Source organism: Nannospalax galili, unplaced genomic scaffold, assembly GCF_000622305.1.
Source record: "Nannospalax galili isolate Female #2095 unplaced genomic scaffold, S.galili_v1.0 scaffold300, whole genome shotgun sequence".
Lineage (NCBI taxonomy): Eukaryota > Metazoa > Chordata > Mammalia > Rodentia > Spalacidae > Nannospalax > Nannospalax galili.
The window spans coordinates 3,674,751-3,696,346 of NW_008347322.1; the positions used below are offsets into that span (position 1 = coordinate 3,674,751).

General features: G+C 51.9%; 2 protein-coding genes across 2 annotated transcripts; one reads left to right on the top strand and one right to left on the bottom strand.

The window, feature by feature from the left end:
- The first annotated feature begins 632 nt into the window (after positions 1-632).
- Endog (endonuclease G) lies at positions 633-3,186 on the top strand. Its single transcript, XM_008844006.3, has 3 exons — positions 633-1,189; positions 1,796-1,905; positions 2,835-3,186. The coding sequence occupies exons 1-3, from the start codon at positions 722-724 to the stop codon at positions 3,115-3,117; spliced, it is 861 nt and encodes a 286-aa protein (XP_008842228.1). The 5' UTR covers positions 633-721; the 3' UTR covers positions 3,118-3,186.
- Positions 3,187-3,197: 11 nt separating this feature from the next.
- Spout1 (SPOUT domain containing methyltransferase 1) lies at positions 3,198-9,581 on the bottom strand. The gene is made up of 12 exons (XM_008844004.3): positions 9,502-9,581; positions 9,049-9,094; positions 8,710-8,835; positions 7,099-7,258; positions 6,568-6,657; positions 6,412-6,461; positions 6,098-6,228; positions 5,227-5,299; positions 5,025-5,123; positions 4,258-4,360; positions 3,999-4,146; positions 3,198-3,336 (listed from the first exon to the last, which is right to left on the bottom strand). Exons 1-12 carry the CDS (start codon positions 9,535-9,537, stop codon positions 3,268-3,270), a joined length of 1,131 nt encoding a protein of 376 aa, XP_008842226.1. The 5' UTR covers positions 9,538-9,581; the 3' UTR covers positions 3,198-3,267.
- Positions 9,582-21,596: the final 12,015 nt, after the last annotated feature.

A 21,596-nucleotide genomic window follows, 5' to 3' on the forward strand; every position in this document is an offset into this window, starting at 1 on the left:
CAATGCTCGCGGAGGGCAGAAGAGGCTCTCGGATCCCCTGGAACTGGAGTTAGGAACAGTTGTTAGCTGCCATGTGGGTACTGGGATTCAAACCCGGGTCTTCTGCAAGAACATTGCAATCAGTGTTGTTAACCACTGAGCCATCTCTCCAGCCCCCTTTTCTAGTCTTTTTGAGACAGGATCTCCCTGTAGCCCCAGCTAACCTGGTACTCACTATGTAGACCAGGCTGGCCTCGAACTCCCAGAGATCCGCCAGCCCCTGCCTCCCAAGTGCTGGGATTAAAGGCGTGCGCCACCACGCCCCGCTCATTTACGCTTTCCAAGCTGCTTTCAGCAAGTTTCTGCTCCAGCCAGCAGTTCGCAGCAGCCGCCTGCACCCCGGTCTTAGCTCATTTTGTGGTGCAACGATGAGGTCACGGACTTGGGGGTTCTGTCCTTGCTCTGCTAGCCAGAGGCCTGGGCGCTGTTTGGAAAGTGAAAAGGGGCTGCGGAAAATGCGCTCCTGGACTTTACCCTTGCCAGGCGCAGCGCAGAAGCAGGAGGGAAGGTGCCCCCCGGAGTCGCAGGAGTCGGGGGCGGGGCCAGAACTGACGGCGGCCAATCAGGAGCGCGCAGGCCTTGCGGTGCCTCCTCGCCGCTAGGGCAGCGCAAGGACGCCGGTGGCGCGCGGGACCGGTGCGCGTGCGTGCGGGACGGTGCATGTTCGCTTCCCGGGATCGCTATGCGCGCGGTGCGGGTCGGGCTGACCCTGACCCTGGGCGCTGGGCTGGGCGCGGCGGCGGAGGGCTGGCGGCGGGGGCGCACGGAGGGGCGCGCGCCAGGGCTGCTGCTCCGGGTGCCGGTGCTGCCCGTGGCGGGCGCGGCCGCGCCGCCCGCCCCCCCCCGGGGGGGGCTGCCCGGAGTGGCGCAGCTCAAAAGCCGCGAGTCCTACGTGCTGAGCTACGATCCGCGCACGCGCGGCGCGCTCTGGGTGCTGGAGCAGCTGCGGCCCGAGCGGCTGCGCGGCGACGGCGACCGGAGCGCGTGCGACTTCCACGAGGACGACTCGGTGCACGCCTACCATCGCGCCACCAACGCCGACTACCGCGGCAGCGGCTTCCACCGCGGCCACCTCGCCGCCGCCGCCAACCACCGCTGGAGCCAGCGGGCCGTGGACGACACCTTCTACCTGAGCAACGTGGCGCCGCAGGTAGCGCCCCGCGCCCGGCTGGGGACCCGCAGTCCGGCCCTGCTTCCCACGGGGCCCATGCTATACCCACCCCCTACGTCTTGCAGTGATGACCCAGTGCACCTGCTGAGGGAACCCAGGAAGTCTGTAAACTGTCTACGCAGTGGGACTGCCTAGCCTTGGCCAGGAAAGTAGCTGGCACACAGTTGCGCTCTTGGTGCCATTTTCCTGGCGACCCGGACACACGGCCTTCGCTCTGGGTGTCTAACCGGCAGGATCTTGTTCTAGATTCCTCCCTGGGGCGACCACCCAGAGGATGTTGACAGACAGGAGCCAGACTGACCCCTTTTCTAGACCTTGTCCTGAGGCCTGGCCTGTTCAGGTGACCTCAGGGGTGGGGTCTCTTAATGAGGAAAGGGACCCCCCCCTTCCTACAGTTGAGACTTGGTGCAGGAGACATGGATAGGGGTGTGGCTTGGCCTGGTCAGCCCTGCTAAGTCTCCCACCGGGAATAACACCTTCCTCGAGCTTTTGTCATCTACCTTCTTGCCCACCTCCATAGCTCCTGGGGCATTCCTGGGATAAAGGTTCCAGGCATGGTCCTCTGAGCCCTGCTTCTCCTACCAGGTGCCACACCTCAACCAGAATGCTTGGAACAACCTGGAGAAGTACAGCCGAAGCTTGACCCGCACCTACCAAAGCGTCTATGTCTGCACAGGACCGCTCTACCTGCCCAGGTGAGCCTGCCTTACCTCCCCTTCTCTGGCTTTCCACGTCATCCTAGCCAGAAGCCTTTGGGTGCCCTCCTAGAACACTGCTCCTGTTCTGTGCCCACAGGTGCTAGGCCCTGATTCTACCCTCTTCCCCATCTTTCGGCACTTACTGCCAGCCTTGAGCCCCTGTGCTGCAGTGATGGAAGCCCTTTGGGGCTTTGCCGCACCAGCCTTGCTCTGCCTCTGCCCTGAGCATTCCTCCCGAACAGAGTCCTGCCAGGTGGAAGGGACCGAGCTCCTCTGAACTCAGCACTCTTTCTGGTCTGATGGAATGGGATGGGATGAATGCGGTGATGGAGTCCACAGGCTTGGAGGAGCCAAGCCCTGGCGCCATGAGCAAGTGACCTTACTGTCCTCCCCTGCAATGGGAATAGACTTGTGACCTCATGGTTACTGAGTACAAGAGTGGGCTGGTGGCCATTGCGCTCAGCTCAGGGCCTGGCTCATGGCAAGGGCTCAGCACAGGCTAGACAAGGTGGCAGCTGTGGCACCAATAAAAATTTTATTATGACACACCTGCCAACTGGAGGCTGCTACTGAAGAAGACAGGCACCTGCCAAGGGGCAGGCCTTGTGCTGAGACTGGGATTCCGGCTTTTGGGGTCTTTGCTTGCGGCACTGTTTTATGGAGACAGGCACAAGATAACAGCGAGGTTCAGAACTCATTCTTTTAGCAGTGTTTATTGCCACCCACTCTGCCTGACCCAATGTGGGACATGAGTCCCTCCCTACCTTACCATGTTCCCAGCCCCAAGGAGGCACTGGGCACAGTACACAAGCCTCTCAATGAGGGGACAACAGAAGGTGGAGGTTAGGTCAGAAAAGGCACCCTGGAAGAGGCAGCTTTGCTTCCAACCACATCTCCTGGCCATGTGTTCCTGGGTCTACCCACAGGACCGAGGCTGACGGCAAGTCCTATGTGAAGTACCAGGTGATCGGCAAGAACCACGTGGCAGTACCCACACACTTTTTCAAAGTTCTGATCCTGGAGGCTGCGGGTGGGCAGATCGAGTTGCGTTCCTATGTGATGCCCAATGCCCCCGTTGATGAGACCCTCCCGCTTGAGCGCTTCCTGGTACCCATCGAGAGCATCGAGCGGGCCTCAGGGCTGCTCTTCGTGCCCAACATCCTGGCGAAAGCTGGAAACCTCAAGGCTATCACTGCCGGCAGCAAATGAGGGCAGACAACCTGAGACGCTGGGGTGATGTGGCTGGGTCACATTAAAGGTGGTTATTTTTAGAGACAAGTCCTGACCATCTCTGTCTCAGGTGATCCCAGGATTCCTGATTTCCTGCTGTTTCCTTTACATCCTGGACCCACAGAGCTTTCAGGAGGGGCGGGTACCCGCCTGTGTGAGGCCAGGCTGCAGGGCAGCCAGGGAGATGAGTATTGCTTCCTAGAGGAGAAGCAAACAGTGGGTTGGGACCTGGGAATCTGGCGCTGCCCCAGCTACTGTTGTCACAGCCCAGGACTCAGCCCGAGTGGGGAGGTTAAAGCCATGTTCATTGACCAGCCTCCTGGTGAGTGGCAGGCCTTGTCCCCCAGTGTCCCCTGTAAAACAGGGATGACAGAACTGATGCTGCTGCCTCAAGGGACGGGGTGGGTTAACATGATAGGCAGGAACTGGTGACACGGGCAGGGGCTCAGGGAGAGGCAGTCACTACCCCTGAGGCTGACAAAGCGCCCACAGGGACAGCATCCCATACTGGCCTCAGGAATGGCTGCACAGGATCCGTGAGATGCTGTTTCTCATCCCAGAGATGCATGTGACACCTCAAGGAAAGAGGCCATGCTAGGGCCACTGAGGAACAGCGAGGCTGCAGCTGAGGAAGCAGAGGCTCTGGATCGGGGACAGACAAATCACCTGGGTCCCCCAGCAGTGTTACCACTGGTGCGACTCAAACCCCTGTGGCTCTTGTATCCTGTCCCTGCCTCTAGTTTGCTGTGCTGAGGAGCCCATATTCAGAGAAAGCACCCAGCAAGGACTACGGGGTGAACTGCAAGCCACCCTGACCGGCCCCAGGCCCTGCTGAAGGGTGTGGGGGGGTAACGGCTCACCTCAGTGCGGATGGTGCGGCTGCCCTGGCTGGGGCAGGTGTTGACATACAGGTCAAAGAGGACACTGGGTTCAGCCACCTCCAGGTTGGGGTCAGCATCCACTCCAGCTTCTAGCCCCTGGAGGCCTCCAAATACCACAAGAGCATGCCTGGGATCCAGAGGAGGGAACAGTGTCCATACCCCACTCCCTTGCACAGTGAAGGCCAGTCTGTACAGGTTTTGCACTTTGTCCCCAGCCCCTGCCCTGGGTATCACCCACCTGAAGCTGGGCAGCTGGGCGGAGGCCATGTTGGAGCCACGCTCTGATGTCCCAATGGTCAGATCATACCCATCCTGGAAGGGGGCCTCGGCAAACACAGCACCTGGGGGCAGGGCTAGCTCAGTGGGATCCTGCTCTAGGCTGTGTGCCTCATACCTTGTGGGGTGGGCTGAAGTTAGGGCTCAGGTAAAGAAGGCTAGCCACAGCTCTTGGGAAGCTGAGTACTGGGATGGTAAAGCTGAAGCCTGGGGTTGGCCGGGGCTCACCCAGGGTGGGCAGGAAGGCGCTCCAGGAACATGCCAACCTCTGACTTGCATGTTCCCAACCCCAGACAATATTCAGCAGCCTCACCAATATTTGCCCGGCTTTTTTTTTTTTTTTTTTTTTTTTTTTTTTTTTCAAACGCTGTAGCGCCAGCTGGCCTGGAACTCTCTTTGTAGACCAGACTGACCTTGAACTCATAGAGATCCGCCTGCCTCTGCCTCCCAAGTGCTGGGATTAAAGGCATGTATCATCATACCTTTTTTTTTTTTTTTTTTTTTTGAGATAGGATCAAGTTCTGTGGCCCAAGCTGGCCTCAAACTGGGTGATACTCCTGGTACTGGGATTACAGGTGGGAGGCAGCCATGCCCCAGAGAAGGCACCACCCAACCCACAGCCAGCTGGTAGGACAAGGGCCCTGGTCTGATTTGTGGGTGACACAAGTCTCCTGATGCTGTCTCCCAGAGGGACAGATGGACATTCAGAGAAGACACCTCCATCCTTACTGAGACAGGAGGCCAGGCGGACAGTGTAGCCCCAGTAGAGACCAGCTTTAGTGCGGGGGTCCTGCGATGATACAACCATTCCCCGGTAAGTCTTGCATTCTGAGGAAAAAAAATGGGCTATGAAGATGAGGCACAGGGACAGAGGTAGGAGGAAGAAGCTCTGAGGCAGGCCACAGTGGGAGCCAAGGAAGCTTCCAGATACCTGAGGGCTGTTGCTTGTTCAGTCGCACGGTCACCCGAAGCCCAGGTTCCAAGTTCTTGTCAATCTTCACCTCCTGAGGAGAAGCCAGAGGAAGTGAGTGCCAGGCCATCCAGGGGCCACTGTTCTCAGAGACCCTGTGGAGGAACTGCAGGGCCAGCAAGGTACACCAGTAGGCCAGGTTCAGCCTGCCACACTGCATCCAGCACTGGGTGGGACCTCTGACGGGGCCATTCATGTAGGATGGTGGTCAGAAATGGAGGCCTGGAGCTTACTTAGCACATTGAGGGAGTCGGTGTCATAGAGATGAAGTCCCAGGTTTCCTACATGTGGGGGCTTTGCCACCTGTTAGTTGTAGGGGCTTGGGGAGGCCAGTTAACTCCCATGAACCTCAGTTTCCTCATCTGTTACAACTGCAGATTCTCTATAAACAAGAGCGACTTTTGGGACAGGTGAGATGGCTCAGTGGGTAAAAGTACTTGCCACCAAGTCTGATGATCTGAGTTCAATCTCTGAGACCCACATGGTGGAAGGAGAGAACTGACTCTGGAAAGTTGTCCCTGGACCTCCACACATGCCTTGGCACATGTGTGCTCACCCACATACATAAACATAGTAAAACTGATCAAAATGTAAAAGACAAAACAGCAAAGCTGGGAATGTACTTCAGTGGTAGAGACTAATCCCCAGGGCCAGTAGTGACAGATAATAGAACTGAGTTTGTGCCAGGCCTCTCAAGCCCTGCTTTGGATATTTCTTTGGTGGTTCACAGGAAGGCCCAGGGTCCAGGTCTCCCTACCACATGTCCTTGCCTGTCCTCCATAGCTAGCAAATGTCATTAAGGTACACCACAAACTGCCCTTCCTGTTCCTACCTTCTTCATACCACAGTTGACAAAGGAGCCGTGACCTGGCCTGGTGGGCCGGTCCACCACGACGCCTTCCCGGAACTCAGATTCCTCATCCTGACGCATGTGGTGAGGGCTGTCCAAGGGATTCAGGATCCCTAGGCAGGGGGCAGGAGGGTGACATGCGGAACCTGTTTCAAATCTCAGCTCTGCCACAGGCCTGACGTCAGGCCCAGGCCTCCATTCCCAGACCTGCTTTCCTACCCGGACAGTGGGACTGGACCATTTCTCAGCGTCCTGGGGGATGAGCTGTGGGAAATGGGCCACGCCACCAGCCATACCTGCAAACTGCAGATCCTGGTGTTTGGGGAAGAAGGCTTTTCTCAGGTACCTAGGGAAGAATGCAGCTGTCAGGACCCTCCTGGGGAGGCTGCCTCCCACCTCCGTCCAAGGTGACTCGACCCTGGCCCCCACACTCAGGATAGTCACTGCCTTACTGTGGACACTCCAGGTACTGCAGTATGCGGGCCAGCTGCACGCATGCCTGTCCCTTCTTGCCAATGCCCTTGAATTCCCCTTCTACAGTCCTGGAAAAGAGAAAGGGCTCAAGATCCAAGTGCTGGGTTGGTGAGATGGCTCAGTGGGTAAGGGCACTTGCTGCCAAGGCTGACAGCCTGAGTTTGATTCCTAGAACGCACAGGGGGGAAGGAAAGAACTGACTTCTGGGTCTTCTGATTTCCACACACATTGTGAACGTGCAACACACACACAATAAATAAACAGCTCAGTGGCAGAGCCATGTGAAAAACCCTGAGTTCAATCTCCAGTACTAAGGGGAAAAAAGACCCACCTGCAGTCCCTTCTGAGAGCCTCCCACCACTCTGACCTGAGCGGCTCTGTGGCTCTGCACAAACTAAGGATTACAAAGGGACGTTTCAGGCAGACCACTTGGAAAGCACCAGGCAGGTGATGAGGGGCATAGCCAGTCCTGGCATCATTCCCTCCTCCCTGAACCCCTGAAGACTCACTTGGCATCTTGGCCCTCCTCATCAAACACCACAATTTCATCCACACAGAAGATGGTGCAGGCTCGGGCAATCTGGCCTGCCAGGTAGGTGCGAAGCTCAGGTGACTGTGCGTTGTCCAGAATGGAGCCAGGCAGAGCCACGCTCAGAGTGTAGGGCCGCCCTGGGCAGGGGGAGGGGTGGTTCCTGGTTAGCCTGAGAGCCAAGGCCCTTCCTCCCCTCCCTTGCTCTGTCCCCACAGCCCAGGGTTAAGAGAACTGTCTAACTGGGAGAAATTTTGAGATCAGCAAAATAGATCCAGCTCCCTTCTCTGGGCCTCAGTCTCAGGAAAAAACAGACTGAGCTCTCCAAGGCTTCTCAGAGGGCAAGGCCAGGATAAGGTCGGAAGCACTGGCCTAAGTATTCCTGGCTTAGTTCTGAGCTACCTCAGTCACCACCCCAAATACAGATGATGAGAGCAGCAAGTTATTGAGGCTGGAGAGATGGCTCAACAGTTAAGAGAACTAGCTGCTCTTACAGAGGACCAGGGTTTAGTTCCCAGCACCCACATGGTGGCTCACAACCAAGGGTAACTCCAGCTCCAGGGCATCTGGTATTGTCTTTTAGTCTCTGCAGGCACCAGGCATGTATGTGGTGCACATACATACATGCAGGCAAAACACTCGAAATCTTAAAAAGAAAAGCGTCTAATAAGCATTTGATGTTCTTAGAATAAGCTCTAGGAAGTAAGAGTCAGCCCTCTCTGCAGGCTCCACACCTAGGGATTCAATCAACTCTGTTTAGAAACAAATATATATTTATACATGTGCATGTACACACAGATCACTGTGTGGTAGATCTGTCTTTTGAGATGGGGGTTGCTATATTCTCAAACTCATGATCTTTCTGTCTCAGCCTCCATAATAGAGGGGCTAAAGACATGCATTACCATGCTGGGTTTGTTGAAAATGTTAAGGAAGGGGGCTGGAGAGAGAGCTCAGCCCGTTAAGAGCACTGGCTGGTCTTGCAGAGGACCTGGGTTGGAATCCCAGCACCCCCACATGGTGAACAACCATCCATAACTCCATTCCAGGGGATCTGATGCCCTCTTCTGACCTCTGTAGGCATTGCATGACATGGATGTGTTTACACACATGCAAAATATTTTATTATTTTTATTTTATGTGTATGAGTATTGCCTGCATGTATGTGAGTGCACCCATGTTGTGCAATGCTGTGGAGGTCAGAAGAGGGCTTCGGATTCCCCTGGAACTGGAGTTAAGGACAGTTCGTAGTCGCCATGTGGGTGCTGGGAATTGAACCTGGGTCCTCTGCAAGAGCAGTCAGTGCTCTTAACCGCTGAGCCATTTCTCCAGCCCCAAAATATTTTTTAAAAATTAAGGGGGGAAAGGGAAGGAAAGGAGGAAAAGAAGGAGGGAGGAAGGAAAGTTAGAAGTTCTGAGGCATAAAGAAACACTGCATAACCTCCTAAGTACTGAGGGCTCAGAGGTATGGACTACCCTTCTCTGGGCCTCACTCAGCTTCTTCATCTGAACAAAGTGACTTGACCTCGATCCACTGATCACTACGAGCCCTTCTACAGGACTAGCTGGCCCCAGGCCCCAGCTGCCTCACCCTGGTGGCTCCCCCGGGCAGCCGCCGCCTCCTCCTCCTGGCACTTTGCCTGCTCCTCCTGTGCACGCTGCCGCTCCAGCTTCTTCATCATCTTCAAGTCCTTCCACTTTTTCTTCTCCTCTTTCTCTGGAGAAGAAAGCATCCTGATTGGTGAGGGAAGGGTCTTGGCACAGTGAGGAGGTAAGTCCCTTCACTGGGCCAGCCTGGGCTCTGGGTAGGCAGCCACAGCCTGTCCTCTGGGAGGCACAGAGACCCCGAGGGGGTGGTGCCCAGCCCAGGGCCTGCCAGGGTGGTCTGGGGGCACGGAGGGCTCAGCACTCTGGTCCAGCCCTGACTTACTCTGCTGTTTCCATTTCCGCCATTCAACCCTTTGGCCATGTTCACCCTGGAGGAAGAGAGGGAGGAGGGCTAGGGTGGGAGGCTGACGGGGGAGCACCGCGGCTGCAGCTGCCATCCTAATCCTCCACGTTGGGGGCGGGGGGATAGGAGAGGAAGCCAGGGACCCGGGACCCAGTGCTGTCAGCAGGATGGGTGTCAGCAGGTCAGGGATCCGCTGGACTCCCAAGGCCTGGGGTCAGGCCAGGCACAGTAAAGCAATCAGTGAGTGATGGGATGAGTTCCCATAGGACAGAAGAGGAGACTGAGGCACAGGGGCCGGGTCTGCCCGGAGTGAGAAGGGGCTCTGAGAACCATGCGCACGGCCCCGGATAGGCAGCCTCGCGCACGCAGGGCTCGGACCCTGGCCCCACTCCACCGCGCGCCCCGTCCCGGCCCCCACCGGCCTCCACCTACCGGACCGCACGGCCGCTTCCTCGCCGGCTCCGCCATGTTCGGCGGAACACCACGTGCCTACCAATCAGAGTCACCTCTTCTGGCCACACCCCTCCGAGGAGCCGGCCAATCTGAGGCGCAAATACGCTTGGGGGCGTGGCCTAGGCTCACCGCCTCGGATCGGGAAGTGGGTTGCAACCGAGGGATATACATGTGGATAGCACAGTCGCGATAGTCAGCCTCCACCTCGTTTTATGCAAGGGAACCCTTATGGCAAGTGTGATTAAGAACTTCAAATTATTTCAAGTTTTTTTATTCGTTCATTTGTTTTGCTGGGGATCCAACTCGGGGCCTGACGCATGCAAAATTAAGTCATCCACCGATCTCCAACCCTACCCAGACTTCAGTTTTTATTAATTTAATTTGTGTGTGTACGGTTTTGTTTTGTTTTGACTCGGTCTTGCTGTGTAGGGAAGCCCAAGATGACTTCAAACTGAATATCCTACTGTTCCAACCTCCAGAGTGCTGTAATTTATTTTGTTTGTTTGCTTATGGTTGTGCTGAGGATCAAATTCAAGGCCTCATGCATGCAAGCGCGCTCTCTACCCCTGAGCTGTATTCCTTCCTCCTTTTCAAGTAGTTGTAACTTAGAGGAAGCTGGGAAGGGGCTGGAAAGAGATATTGGCTCAGTGGTTAAGAGTGCTTACCATTCTTGCAGATGACCCATGTTTGGTTCCCAACACCCACATGGTAGCTCACCACTGTAACTCCAGTTCCAGGGGATCTGACCCCCCCACCCCCGTCTGGCCTCTGTGGACACTGATGCACATGGTGCGCATATATACATGCAGAAAAACACGCCTACACATATAAGTAAAAAAGTCCTGGAAAAGCCAGGCGTGGTGGCACACGCCTTTAATCCCAGCACTTGGGAGGCAGAGGCAGGCGGATTTCTGTGAGTTCCAGGACAGCTGAGGCTACAGGGAGACCCTGTCTCAAAAAGACCAAAAAAAAAAAAAAAAAAAAAAAAAAAAGTCCTGGAAAGATCATACTAAAAGTCCCCATGCCCCCCACCATAGTTTTGTGTTAATGTTTTGGAACAATGTGGACCTTCTTTACACTTGGTGAACTACCGGTGCCAGCCGGCCAAGACAGACAGTACCTGAAAGGGGGAGTGAGGATTGAAAGAAAAAACAAGAGACAGAGAAAAGATTCTTGGGAGGGCTGTCAGTAGAGACTGCAGCCCCGGTTTATTCTAGCTCCACCTTTTTATACAGAAGAACATCGGAGATAGCCACGCTTTGCTTAGCTCAATTAATTTCAACAGCTGTTTTTCCCACCTGTCTCTGAGGGTCAAGGAGGGTCAGATACTTGTGAACTCCAGCATATAAACACATTCCTCCTGACTTGGTAGATTAGGTACTGGTGTGTAAGACACAAACTCTAAGTAAACAAGCAAGCCTGCCATAGCTCAATGTACATAATGTCTGCACTTATATCAATAGCTCACAACAGTGAATATTATCAATCAAACTTAGTTCCCATTCACATTAGGGTCCCCAAGAACATCGGAGATAGCCAGGCTTTGCTTAGCTCAATTAATTTCAACAGCTGTTTTTCCCACCTGTCTCTGAGGGTCAAGGAGCGGTCAGATACTTGTGAACTCCAGCATATAAACACATTCCTCCTGACTTGGCAGATTAGGTACTGGTGTGCAAGACACAAACTCTAAGTAAACAAGCAAGCCTGCCGTAGCTCAATGTACATAATGTCTGCACTTATATCAATAGCTCCCAACAGTGAATATTATCAATCAAACTTAGTTCCCATTCACATTAGGGTCCCCTCTCACATTAGGGTCCCCTCTTTTTCCAGGGGGGCGTGTCTTTTTTGAGACAGGGTCTCCCTGTAGCCCCAGCTGGCCTGGAACTTACTATGTAGACCAGGTAGGCCTCAGTCTCACAGAGGTCTACCTGTCTCTGCCTCCCAAGTGCTGGGATCAAAGGTGTGCGCCACCACAGCTGGTGGAGTTCCCTCTTTCTTTGGTGCTAGAGATTTTTGTTTCATGTGTTCTGTTTGTTGAGACAATGTCTCCGTCCTCCTGCTTTATCTTCCCAAATGCTCAGGGTGTGCAGCATCATGCTCAACTCCTGTGGGTTTTGACTAATGATAAGGTCAGGTATCCACCACTACAGTATCATACTGACTATTCTGACTTCAGAGTCCCCAGTGCTCTGCCTGTTCGTTCTTCCTCTTCCAGAGTGTCATCTACTGGAGATGATACACACTTCAGGAGCCTTTCACATTGGCTCTTCATTTAGAAAATGTGACTTTAGGGCTTGGGATAGCCTAGGTGACAGAGTGCTTGTCCAGCATGAAGCTCTGGATTTGACCCTCAGCAGTGCACAAAACAGGGCAAGGTGGTACACACTTGTAATCCCAGCACTTGGGAGATGCAGGCAGGAGGATCCGAAGTTCAAATTTGTTGGGTGGGGTGTGGTGGCGCATGCCTTTAATCCCAGCACTCTGGAGGCAGAGGCAAGCAGATCTCTGTGAGATTGAGGCCAACCTGGTCCACATAGTGAATTCCAGGCCAGCTGGGACTGCAGGAGGACCCTGTCTCAAAAAAAGGAAAACAAAACAGGGCCGGGTATGGTGGTGCACGCCTTTAATCCCAGCACTTGGGAGGCAGAGGCAGGCGGATCTCTGTGAGTTCAAGGCCAGCCTGGTCTACATAGTGAGTTCCAGGACAGCTGGGGCTACAGGGAGACCCTGTCTCAAAAAGACAAAAAAGGAAAGAAAAAAAAAGAAAGGAAAAGACAATATGGACATGACTTCGAGTTTCCTTTTGTCTTTCTGTGGCCTGATGTTTCCTTCCCTTCCTCCTTCCTTCCTTCCAAGACAAGGTCTCACTATGTAGCTCTGGCTTACATGGAACTCACCACGTAGACTAGGCTGGCCTTGGACTTGAAGAGATCTGCCTGCTTCTGCCTTCCAAATCCTGGGATTACATCGGTATGCCACTGTGCTTGGCTCCTATTTGGCTTTTAAAGGCTATCTTAGTTTCTTCAAATTTTCTTTTTCTTCTTCCTTCCTTTTTTTGGTCTCGTTGTTTCTGAGACAGGGTCTCCCTGTATCCCCAGAGATCTGCCTGCTTCTTCCTCCCAAGTGCTAGGATTAAAGGCATCCTCAGAATCCACATAAAGGAGAATGGAGAGAACTGGCTCAACTAAGGGTGAAGGGAACTCAGTATGTAGACCAGCCTGGCCTCAGTCTCACAGAGATCTGCCTGCTTCTGCCTCCCAAATGCTGGGATTAAAGTCATGCACCGCCATGCCTGACTCCCTTTGATTTTTTTTTTATGGTGCTAGGCAAGTACTCTGCCACCAAGTTATATCTCTAATTTCCATTTTTTGGCAATTACAAACCAAGCTTCTAAGTACATTCATCTGTGCACACGTGTCAGAGTGTGTGTGCAGGTGTGTGACCATGGGTGTCCTCCTGTTACTTTCTACCTTGTTTCCTGGAGACAGAATCTCTCATTGAACTGAGAGCTCACCAATTTTCAGCTAGGCTAGAGGTCATCAAGCCCCAGTGATCTTTCTGTCTCCACTGCCCACATTGCTGGGGTTCCAGGCATGTGGGACCACACTGACCTGTTTGTTTTTAATATTGGTGCTGGGATTTGAACTCAAGCCCTCATGTTTGTGCAGTAAGAACTCTTACCCACTGAGCCATCAGGGTAAGTACCTAGGAGCCTAAAAATTTTGTATTTGGGATCCTGTCTCTTGTACCCCAAGCTGGTCTAGAAGTCACTATGTAGCCAAGGATGACCCTGAATTTCTGAAGTCCATATTCCAGATTCTCAGGCACTTCAAACACCTTAAAAATACCTACATGGAGCCATCAAGTTGGTTCAGTGGATAAAGGAGCTTGTGGCCAAGTCACCTTTTTCTGTTGCTGTTATTGTTTTAGACAGGGTCAATGGAGTCTCTTTGTAGCCTCAGCTGGCCTGGAACTTGCTATGCAGACCAGGCTCACCTCAAACTCACAGAGATCTGCCTACCTCTGCTTCCCAAGTGCTGGGCTTAAAGGTGTGTGCCACCATGCTCAATGTCAAGTTGTTACCTTTTTGAAAGGGGACTCTCCAAAGCTTATTCTGTAGCCCAGGCTGGACTTGACTTAGGATCCTCCTGCCTCAGCCTCCCAAGTGCTGGGATTACAGGTGCGTACCACCGGAGCATGCATACCACCGGAGTTGGCGTCACAGTCTCATTTGTACAGCTGAGGGGCTCTGCCACTTTGGGTGAATTGCTCAGTCTAAGGTTTGGAAACTCCATAGTCATAGCTGTGTGTCATGGGCATATTCTGGGTGGATTCATGAGAAGTGGACCTTTGGTCAGAACACTCTTTTACTATGTGTGTGGAGTGTGTGTGTGTGCGCACATGGGTGCTGTCTGTGCGTAGGTGCAGACCAGAAGAGTCAGTGTCCTCTATGGCTCTCTGCCTATTTCTTAGAGGCAAGGCCTCTCCCTGGACAACTGGGGCTATAGGGACTGTCTCAAAAGAACACACACAAACAAAAGGACAGGGTGGGGAGGGTCACTGGACTCTTACCTGACATTCCAGATGCTCCTTCCTCTCTAAATGCTGGTGGCTTGGGAGTCTCAGTAGGTGCTAGTGTACATAAGCTGGGGAAGGTTAACTAAAGGGAACTCTAAAACATGGCTATGAGGGAGCTGTCATCCTTGCAGGGTGAAGCCTTTCCACAGCTGTTTTGGGCTTCCCTGTGCTCCTGTAGGTAGCCCCTCACCATGCTCTGTAACTAAGACCCATAACCTCACTGCTCCCCACGGTGAACTCAGGAGGAATCATGCTTTGGTTTGTCATTGGGACCTTGTGAAAGGATGCTGCTTGTTGTCTCTGGGGAAAGGAGTTTTTACAGCTGCAACCTTGCTTCAGGGTCTCTTCTAGAGCACGCTGGACGGAACTTTGGGGAACTATGCCGTGTGGGATCAAGCTCCTGCACTGTTCCAACAACCCAGGCCAAACCAGAATGGAGTCTTGTCCCGCGCTATCGTCTCGCCAGCAAGAACGACACGGCACACTCAGGATCCTTCTGCAGAAAAGCTTTAATGCATCTTGAGAGGGAGAGCATAAGCTTACAGGGCGAAGACCCCGAATGTCGGAAACCCAGCCCTTATATAGGTTAGTAAGCCCGTCTTGGACGTGGCAACTCTTGATTGGTCGCAAACTCATCAGAAACTTTTGGGTTTTCCCCAGGCGCTCCACGTCTCAAGGCAATGTTGAATGACATGAGAGGTTTTCTCTCCCGTAAGTGGTGTAGCATGGAGGACACCAGAGCATGTGTCTATGGACACATGAGTATATTGTAGCTTTCCAAATGAAGGGATGTGTGTGACATCCATCTGCCACACTTGTAGAGGAGAAATCCCTCTGGGGTTCACTCCTGTATAAGGAGTGGGGAGGAACTGGCAGCAATTTTGACATTGGGTGACAATGTCACGGGCTTCTTTTCTTGTTAATGAGAAGCGTTTATGCAATGTTTCTGAGGTGACATGAAACCTCTCATGAAACTCTTTGGCAGCTTGCAAAGAGGAGTCAAGGGCCAAGGCAACTAGTCTGGTGGCCTTGTCGGCTAAATCATTGCCAAGGGCCATTGGTCCAGGGAGGCCCGAATGGGTCCTAATATGTGTAATATAAAAGGGTGTACTCCTCTTAAATAAACAATCTTGTATTTTCTGAAAAAGGGCAGCCACCCTGCTGGTTGGTTTTATAACACCAGCTGTCTCTAGCACAGCAACTGCATTAACTACATAGGATGAGTCAGAAATAATATTAAGAGGACCTGAAAACTTTTGAAGAACCTCCAACACAACCAGACATTCTACTATTTGAGGAGAGGTTTCTGCATATTGTCGTGAGAACACCTTGGAACCCATGACATATGCCCCCTTCCCATTCTTGGAGCCATCTGTATATATCATCAATCCCTCTTTCAGTGGAATGGGAGATGTAACTCGGGGAAAGACTACAGGATGGAGGGCTGCAAACTGCAGCAAAGGATGCCTTGGATAGTGATTATCAATTCTCCCCGAGAAGGTGGTAACTAGTATGGCCCAGTCATTTGAGGTGGCAGCTAATGTTTGCACCTGAGAGGAATTATAGGGGACCAAGATAGATGTAGGGTGCTTGCCAAAGTGTTCTATAGCCAATTTTAAGCCTTTAAGTGCAAGTTGAGCTATAGCCGTGGGGTACCAGTCAATTATTTTTTGGGGGGAAGCGTTCGGGTGAACCCATAACAGGGGTCCTTCCTGCCATAAAACCGCAGTGGGCAGCTTTCTTGTTTTAAAAACATAGAGACAAAAAGGTTGAGAGCTGTTAATGCGACGTAACTGTGCTTTCTCTATTGCCTCCTCTACTAGGAGGAGTGCTGTTTCCGCAGCAGGGGTCAAGGATCGAGGGGAAGTAATATGGGTGTCCCCCTCCAAAATGTCAAAAAGAGGTTTTAAATCCGCTGTGGGAATTTTGAGAAATGGGCGAAGCCAATTAATATCTCCCAATAATTTTTGGAAATCATTTAAAGTGCACAAATCTTTTCTATAAATTTTTATCTTTTGTGGACGAATCACATCAGGGAGAATAACAGTGCCCAGGAATTGGCCTGTATCAGAAAACTGGACCTTTTCAGTGGCGACTTGAAGTCCCCAGTATTGCAAAGCTTTCACCAGCTGTGGGTAAGCTTTTTCAAGGGTCTCTCGCTCTTGATGACACATGAGCACATCATCCATGTAATGAATAATAGTTATCGCAGGAAATTTTTCTCTAATAGGCTTTAGAGCCTCCTGTACATACAGTTGACATATGGTGGGACTGTTGGCCATCCCTTGAGGCAGCACTCTCCATTGAAATCTCTTATCTGGCTCCATATGATTAATTGAAGGGATGGTAAAAGCAAAGCGCTGCCTGTCAGAGACATGCAGGGGGATAGAAAAGAAGCAGTCCTTTATATCTATAATGATTAAGTTCCAATCCTTAGGCAGAGCAGAGAGGACCGGAAGTCCCCGCTGCACTGCCCCAAGGGGATACATTTGCTCATTAATAGCTCTTAGGTCATGTAATAACCTCCATTTTCCAGATTTCTTTTTTATCACAAAAATCGGGGTATTCCAAGGGGAGGTAGATGGCTCTATATGCCCCAAAGCCAGCTGCTCAGTGACCAGATCAGTTACTGCAGCCAATTTTTTGGAGGTCAAAGGCCACTGAGGAACCCACACCGGAGCCTCCGTTTTCCATGGTATGGGCCGTACTGCCTCAGTGGCACCTAGGAAAAACCCAGGCCTTGTCTGCCTTGATTTGGGTTGGGTGCTATGGGTTCTGTACACCCCTGTTCACAACACCCCAGCCCTTTTCCTCTCTCATACCCCATTTTCTTCATATTTGGATTGCTTGTGGTGAATATTCATTGGACAGAGTAAGCCCGAGGTCGTGCATAACATCCCGTCCCCATAGGTTGACAGGTAAAGGGAGGACATAAGGAGTGAATCTTCCCTCCCGCCCTTCCGCCGTCTTCCAAGTGAGGGCGGAAGAGCTGATTGTGGGATGGGCACTATAACCCAAACCCTGTAATGAATGGGAAGCCTCGGTAATCGGCCAAGACCTTGGCCACCAATGGGAAGAGATGATGCTCTTATCTGCCCCAGTATCTAGGATGCCTTCAAAACTCTTACCATTAACCTGTAGGAGCAGCTTCGGCCTATTTTGTAGGCTGACAACTAAATAGGCTGAGTCCTGACCCGAGGATCCCATCGGCCTATTTCTAAATTCCTGGTGGGTACTTGGAAGGAGTAGCAACTGAGCTATCCTATCCCCTTTACTGATAGAAAATATGCCTTTAGGGCTAGAGCACAAAACCTGAACCTCAGGGGTACGCTGATTGTCAATTATGCCAGGGTGAACAATCAATCCTTGCAGGGTGAGTGACCCTCGGCCCAGAAGGAGCCCTACAGTCCCTTGAGGAAATGGTATGGGCAAACAGGCAGGTATGGGCTGCACTGCCATTTGAGGCATCAATAAGAAATCGGAGGAGGCGCGCAAGTCCAGTCTTGTGTCATCCCCAAGGGGGCTTTCTCCGGGGCCTTGATGAACCGGTTCCCATATTTTTGTGGGCCCTGGGACCATGGGCCCGCTGCCCCGTTTTTTGGATCCTCATTGATAAAGGTTGCCTTAGGAGGGAGGACATTACCTCTCAAATCCCTAACCGAGCGACATAGGTCTGCCTTATGATAGCCCTTGCCGCAGCGGGTGCAAAGAGCAGGGGTGGGCCCTCTGATTTCTACAGTCTCTTTTCATGTGTCCGGGCTTTCCGCAGTTAAAGCAGACCCTTTTTTCGGGCCCCTTAGGGGGGCGTCTCTGGGACTGTAAAATGGCTGCTGCCAGCCCTGCATTGGTAAGAGGGCCCCCTAACTCTCTACAAACCCTAAGCCAGTCCTGCATCCCTTTGTTTTTTCTAGGGGCAATGGCGGCACAGCATTCCTGAGTGGCTTGTTCAAAGACAAGCTGTTCGACAAGAGGCATGGCTGTCTCAGAGTCTCCAAAAATGCGCCCTGCCGCCTCCGTCATCCTAGCCACAAAGTCAGAAAAAGGCTCTTGAGCTCCTTGTATAATCTTTGTTAATTGGTTACCTCCCTCACCCTTCCTAGAGAGTGCCTTCCAGGCCCTGATGGCAGTGCTTGAGACTTGTTGGTATGCTCCCCAGGGGAAATTTGTTTGATTGGTTGCATAGTGTCCCTGCCCTGTCAGCATGTCAAAAGTCCATTCTTGCTGTTCTGGTGTCAAAGATATAGCATTGGCCCTGGCTTGTTCTTGAGCTGCTTCATGCCAAAGGGCCTTCCATTCCATAAACTGGCCCATGCTGTTAAGCGTGGCCTTGGCTATTGTTTGCCAATCAGTAGGTGTCATGGAGTCTCTCGCCAGCCTGTCCAATTGTGCCAATGTGAAATTGGCGGTGACGCCATACTTTCTGACTGACTCTGCTAATTCCTTTATTTGGTTATATTCCACGGGTGCGTATACCCGCCCGTTCTCTAGGCCTTCAAAGACAGGGAAGGCCGAACGTAACTTCCTCTGCACTTTATCAGATAGGAGGGAAAAAGATCCTCGGTGGACCTCATACGGAGGGGACGCTGAGGGGGCCACTTGTGAAGCGGCCATCACAGAATGTGAATGTTTTTGGTGTCTCTTGTTGCCTTGTACATGATCATCTGGATGATATCTTTCTTCCTCATACTTCGCTACTTCCTCATCTAGCTCCGCCTCCTCCTCCGGGTCAAGGCTCTCGTCCTCAGAGCTCCCGGGGCTTCCTGAACTACTTAATTGCAGAGCCTTTAGTTCTCGGACGGGGTATATACTAGTCCCTTTGTCCGGCCTCTCGACAGGCAAAGAATCTCTAGGCTCTTTAAAATACGCTCCCTTGTCAACAGACCTTCCGGGAGGGCCATTTTCCTTATTTGGGGCCCGTTTCTTTTTTCGTGCACCTAACCTCTCACTGCGTTCAGTTTCTGACATGCTATCCTGGACTTCCTCAAGAACATTTCGACTTTCCGCCACAACGGCCTGGCATGTTTTATACAACAAAACTATAAGTGCTCCCAGAATGATAACCAAGGCCTCAAAGCTACCTTTCCAAAGCGGAAACAGGTTCAAGCCAAAGTCCAGAAAAAACATACCTCTCTGAACGTCCTTACCTGCAGTTCTGAATCCTCCTTGAACTCAAGAGGTCTCCGATGGTGCTGACGATGGTTTGGTCGAATTCCCGGGTTTCGGCACCAGTTGTCCTGCGCTATCGTCTCGCCAGCAAGAACGACGCGGCACACTCAGGATCCTTCTGCAGAAAAGCTTTAATGCATCTTGAGAGGGAGAGCATAAGCTTACAGGGCGAAGACCCCGAATGTCGGAAACCCAGCCCTTATATAGGTTAGTAAGCCCGTCTTGGACGTGGCAACTCTTGATTGGTCGCAAACTCATCAGCCCATATCACGCCACGAGGTAGGCAGAGACTAGAAGGTGGAAAATTACTTCGGGCATGCGTACTGACTTATTTACTGCTCAGCATGAACCGGATGTGAGCGCCATCTTGTAATGGCGTCTGCAGGGACAGCAGGCGGCTCCCCACAGAGTCTCTCAGGCTAAGAGCCTGTTATTGAACTCAACTTTGACATGGGGTCCTCAACCACTAGCAGCATGAGGAAGTCCCCGGTCATGTGCCCCCCCAATTTGTGAGACAGGGAGGGTCTTGCTATGTACTTCAGGTTGGCCTCAAATTTATGATCTTCGTGCCTCAGCCTCCCAAGTGCTGATAGCATAGGCTGCACCTGGCTTTTCAAAGAAAGTGACTTGGAGATGATCATACCTCCTGTTTCTTTCTTCAGCCCTTTGCTGCCCATTCATCCAGTTCCCCGTGATCAACTCATCTGTGCACCTCTTGTAATTTTTCATTTTTATTTATGTGTATGTGCCTGTGTGTATGTGTACCACATAAACGCAGTGTCTTGGAAGACCAGAGAGGGAGCCCCTGGAGCCTCTAGAACTGGGGTTACAGGTGGTTGGGAACCACTAGATGTGGGTCCCGGGAACTTGCAAGAACAGCAAGCCAGGTGTGGTGGTACATGCCTTTGATCCCAGCACTAGAGAGAAAGATCCCTGAGTTTAAGGCCAGCCTGGTCTACATAGTGAGTTGCAGGCCAGCCAGAGCTACATGGTAAGACTCTGTCTCAAAAAAACCCCAACAAAACAAAACAAAGAGCAGCAAGCACGCTTAGCTTGCCATCTTCCCAGCCCGTTACCCATTCTGTTTTACAAAACCAGGTGTCTGTCACCTCGTTCTACAATTGGCCAAATTAGATCTTTAAACTAAATTTGTCTTTTGACAGATTTATTATCCAGGAATGACTGATCAAATCACTGGCCTTGGTTGGGGATGTAGCTCAGTTAGAGCTCTTGACATGCACGTGAGAGATTGAGTTCAATCCTCAGCACTGACAACAAGACAAAAATCAAGTAAAGAGTGATGGCTCAGGCTTGTAACCCCAGCACTTGGGAGGAAGAGGCAGGACTGCCATGAGTTTGAGGCCAGCCTGGGCTATAGTATGTGACACTGACTTTACAAAAGGGGGAGTGGCTGGAGAGATGGCTCAGTGGTTAAGAGCATTGGCTGCTCTTGCAGAGGACCCAGGTTTGATTCTCATCACCCACATGGCAGCTAGCAACTGTTCTTAACTACAGTTCCAGGAGAATCTGACACCCTCTTCTGACCTCTGAGGACACTGCACAACACAGGTGCACTTACACTTACGCACATACAGGCAATACACTCATAACACATAAATATTTTTTTTTAAAGAGAGAAAAAATCATTGGCCATGTGATTGAACTCAAGTCCTCCCTCATCCCTGAGGTGAAGGAAATAGGATGAAAAGTTCTGACCCTCAATCCCAGGTTCAAAGGGGCTTTTTATGATTAACAAAAAGTGTTCCCATCAGTCAAGAAATTCCACCAACTTTTTTTTCTAATTATACTTTATATCTCCATCAGTCCCCCAAGTTCAACACAGGACATGTTTGAAACTCTGAGTTTGCTCTGCAAATACAACTGCCCCTAGCACAGTTGTCCACTGGGACTTGGGGTCTGTGGTGGCCCTCTAGTGGGACACAACAAATCCCCTTTTTTTTTTTTTTTTTTTTGGTCTTTTTGAGACAGGGTCTCCCTGTAGCCCCAGCTCACCTGGAACTAAGTAGACCAGGCTGGTCTTGAACTCAGAGATCCGCTGGCCTCTTTCTCCCAAGTGCTGGGATTAAAGGTGTGTGCCACTACACCTGGCCAAATCCTACTTCTAAACCCAGTGTGGTGACAGGCCTATAATCTCAGCACTCAGGAAGCAGAGGCAGGAGGATGGCTACAAGTGTGAGCCAGCTTGTCTGTACCATGAGTTTGGGAACTGTCACAAATCCTGCCCAGAAAAAGAACAAACAAATCAAACGCCATTTGCACTTTGGCAGCAGGTCACAGCACACTCCTCCTTCCTGCCTTCCCACACA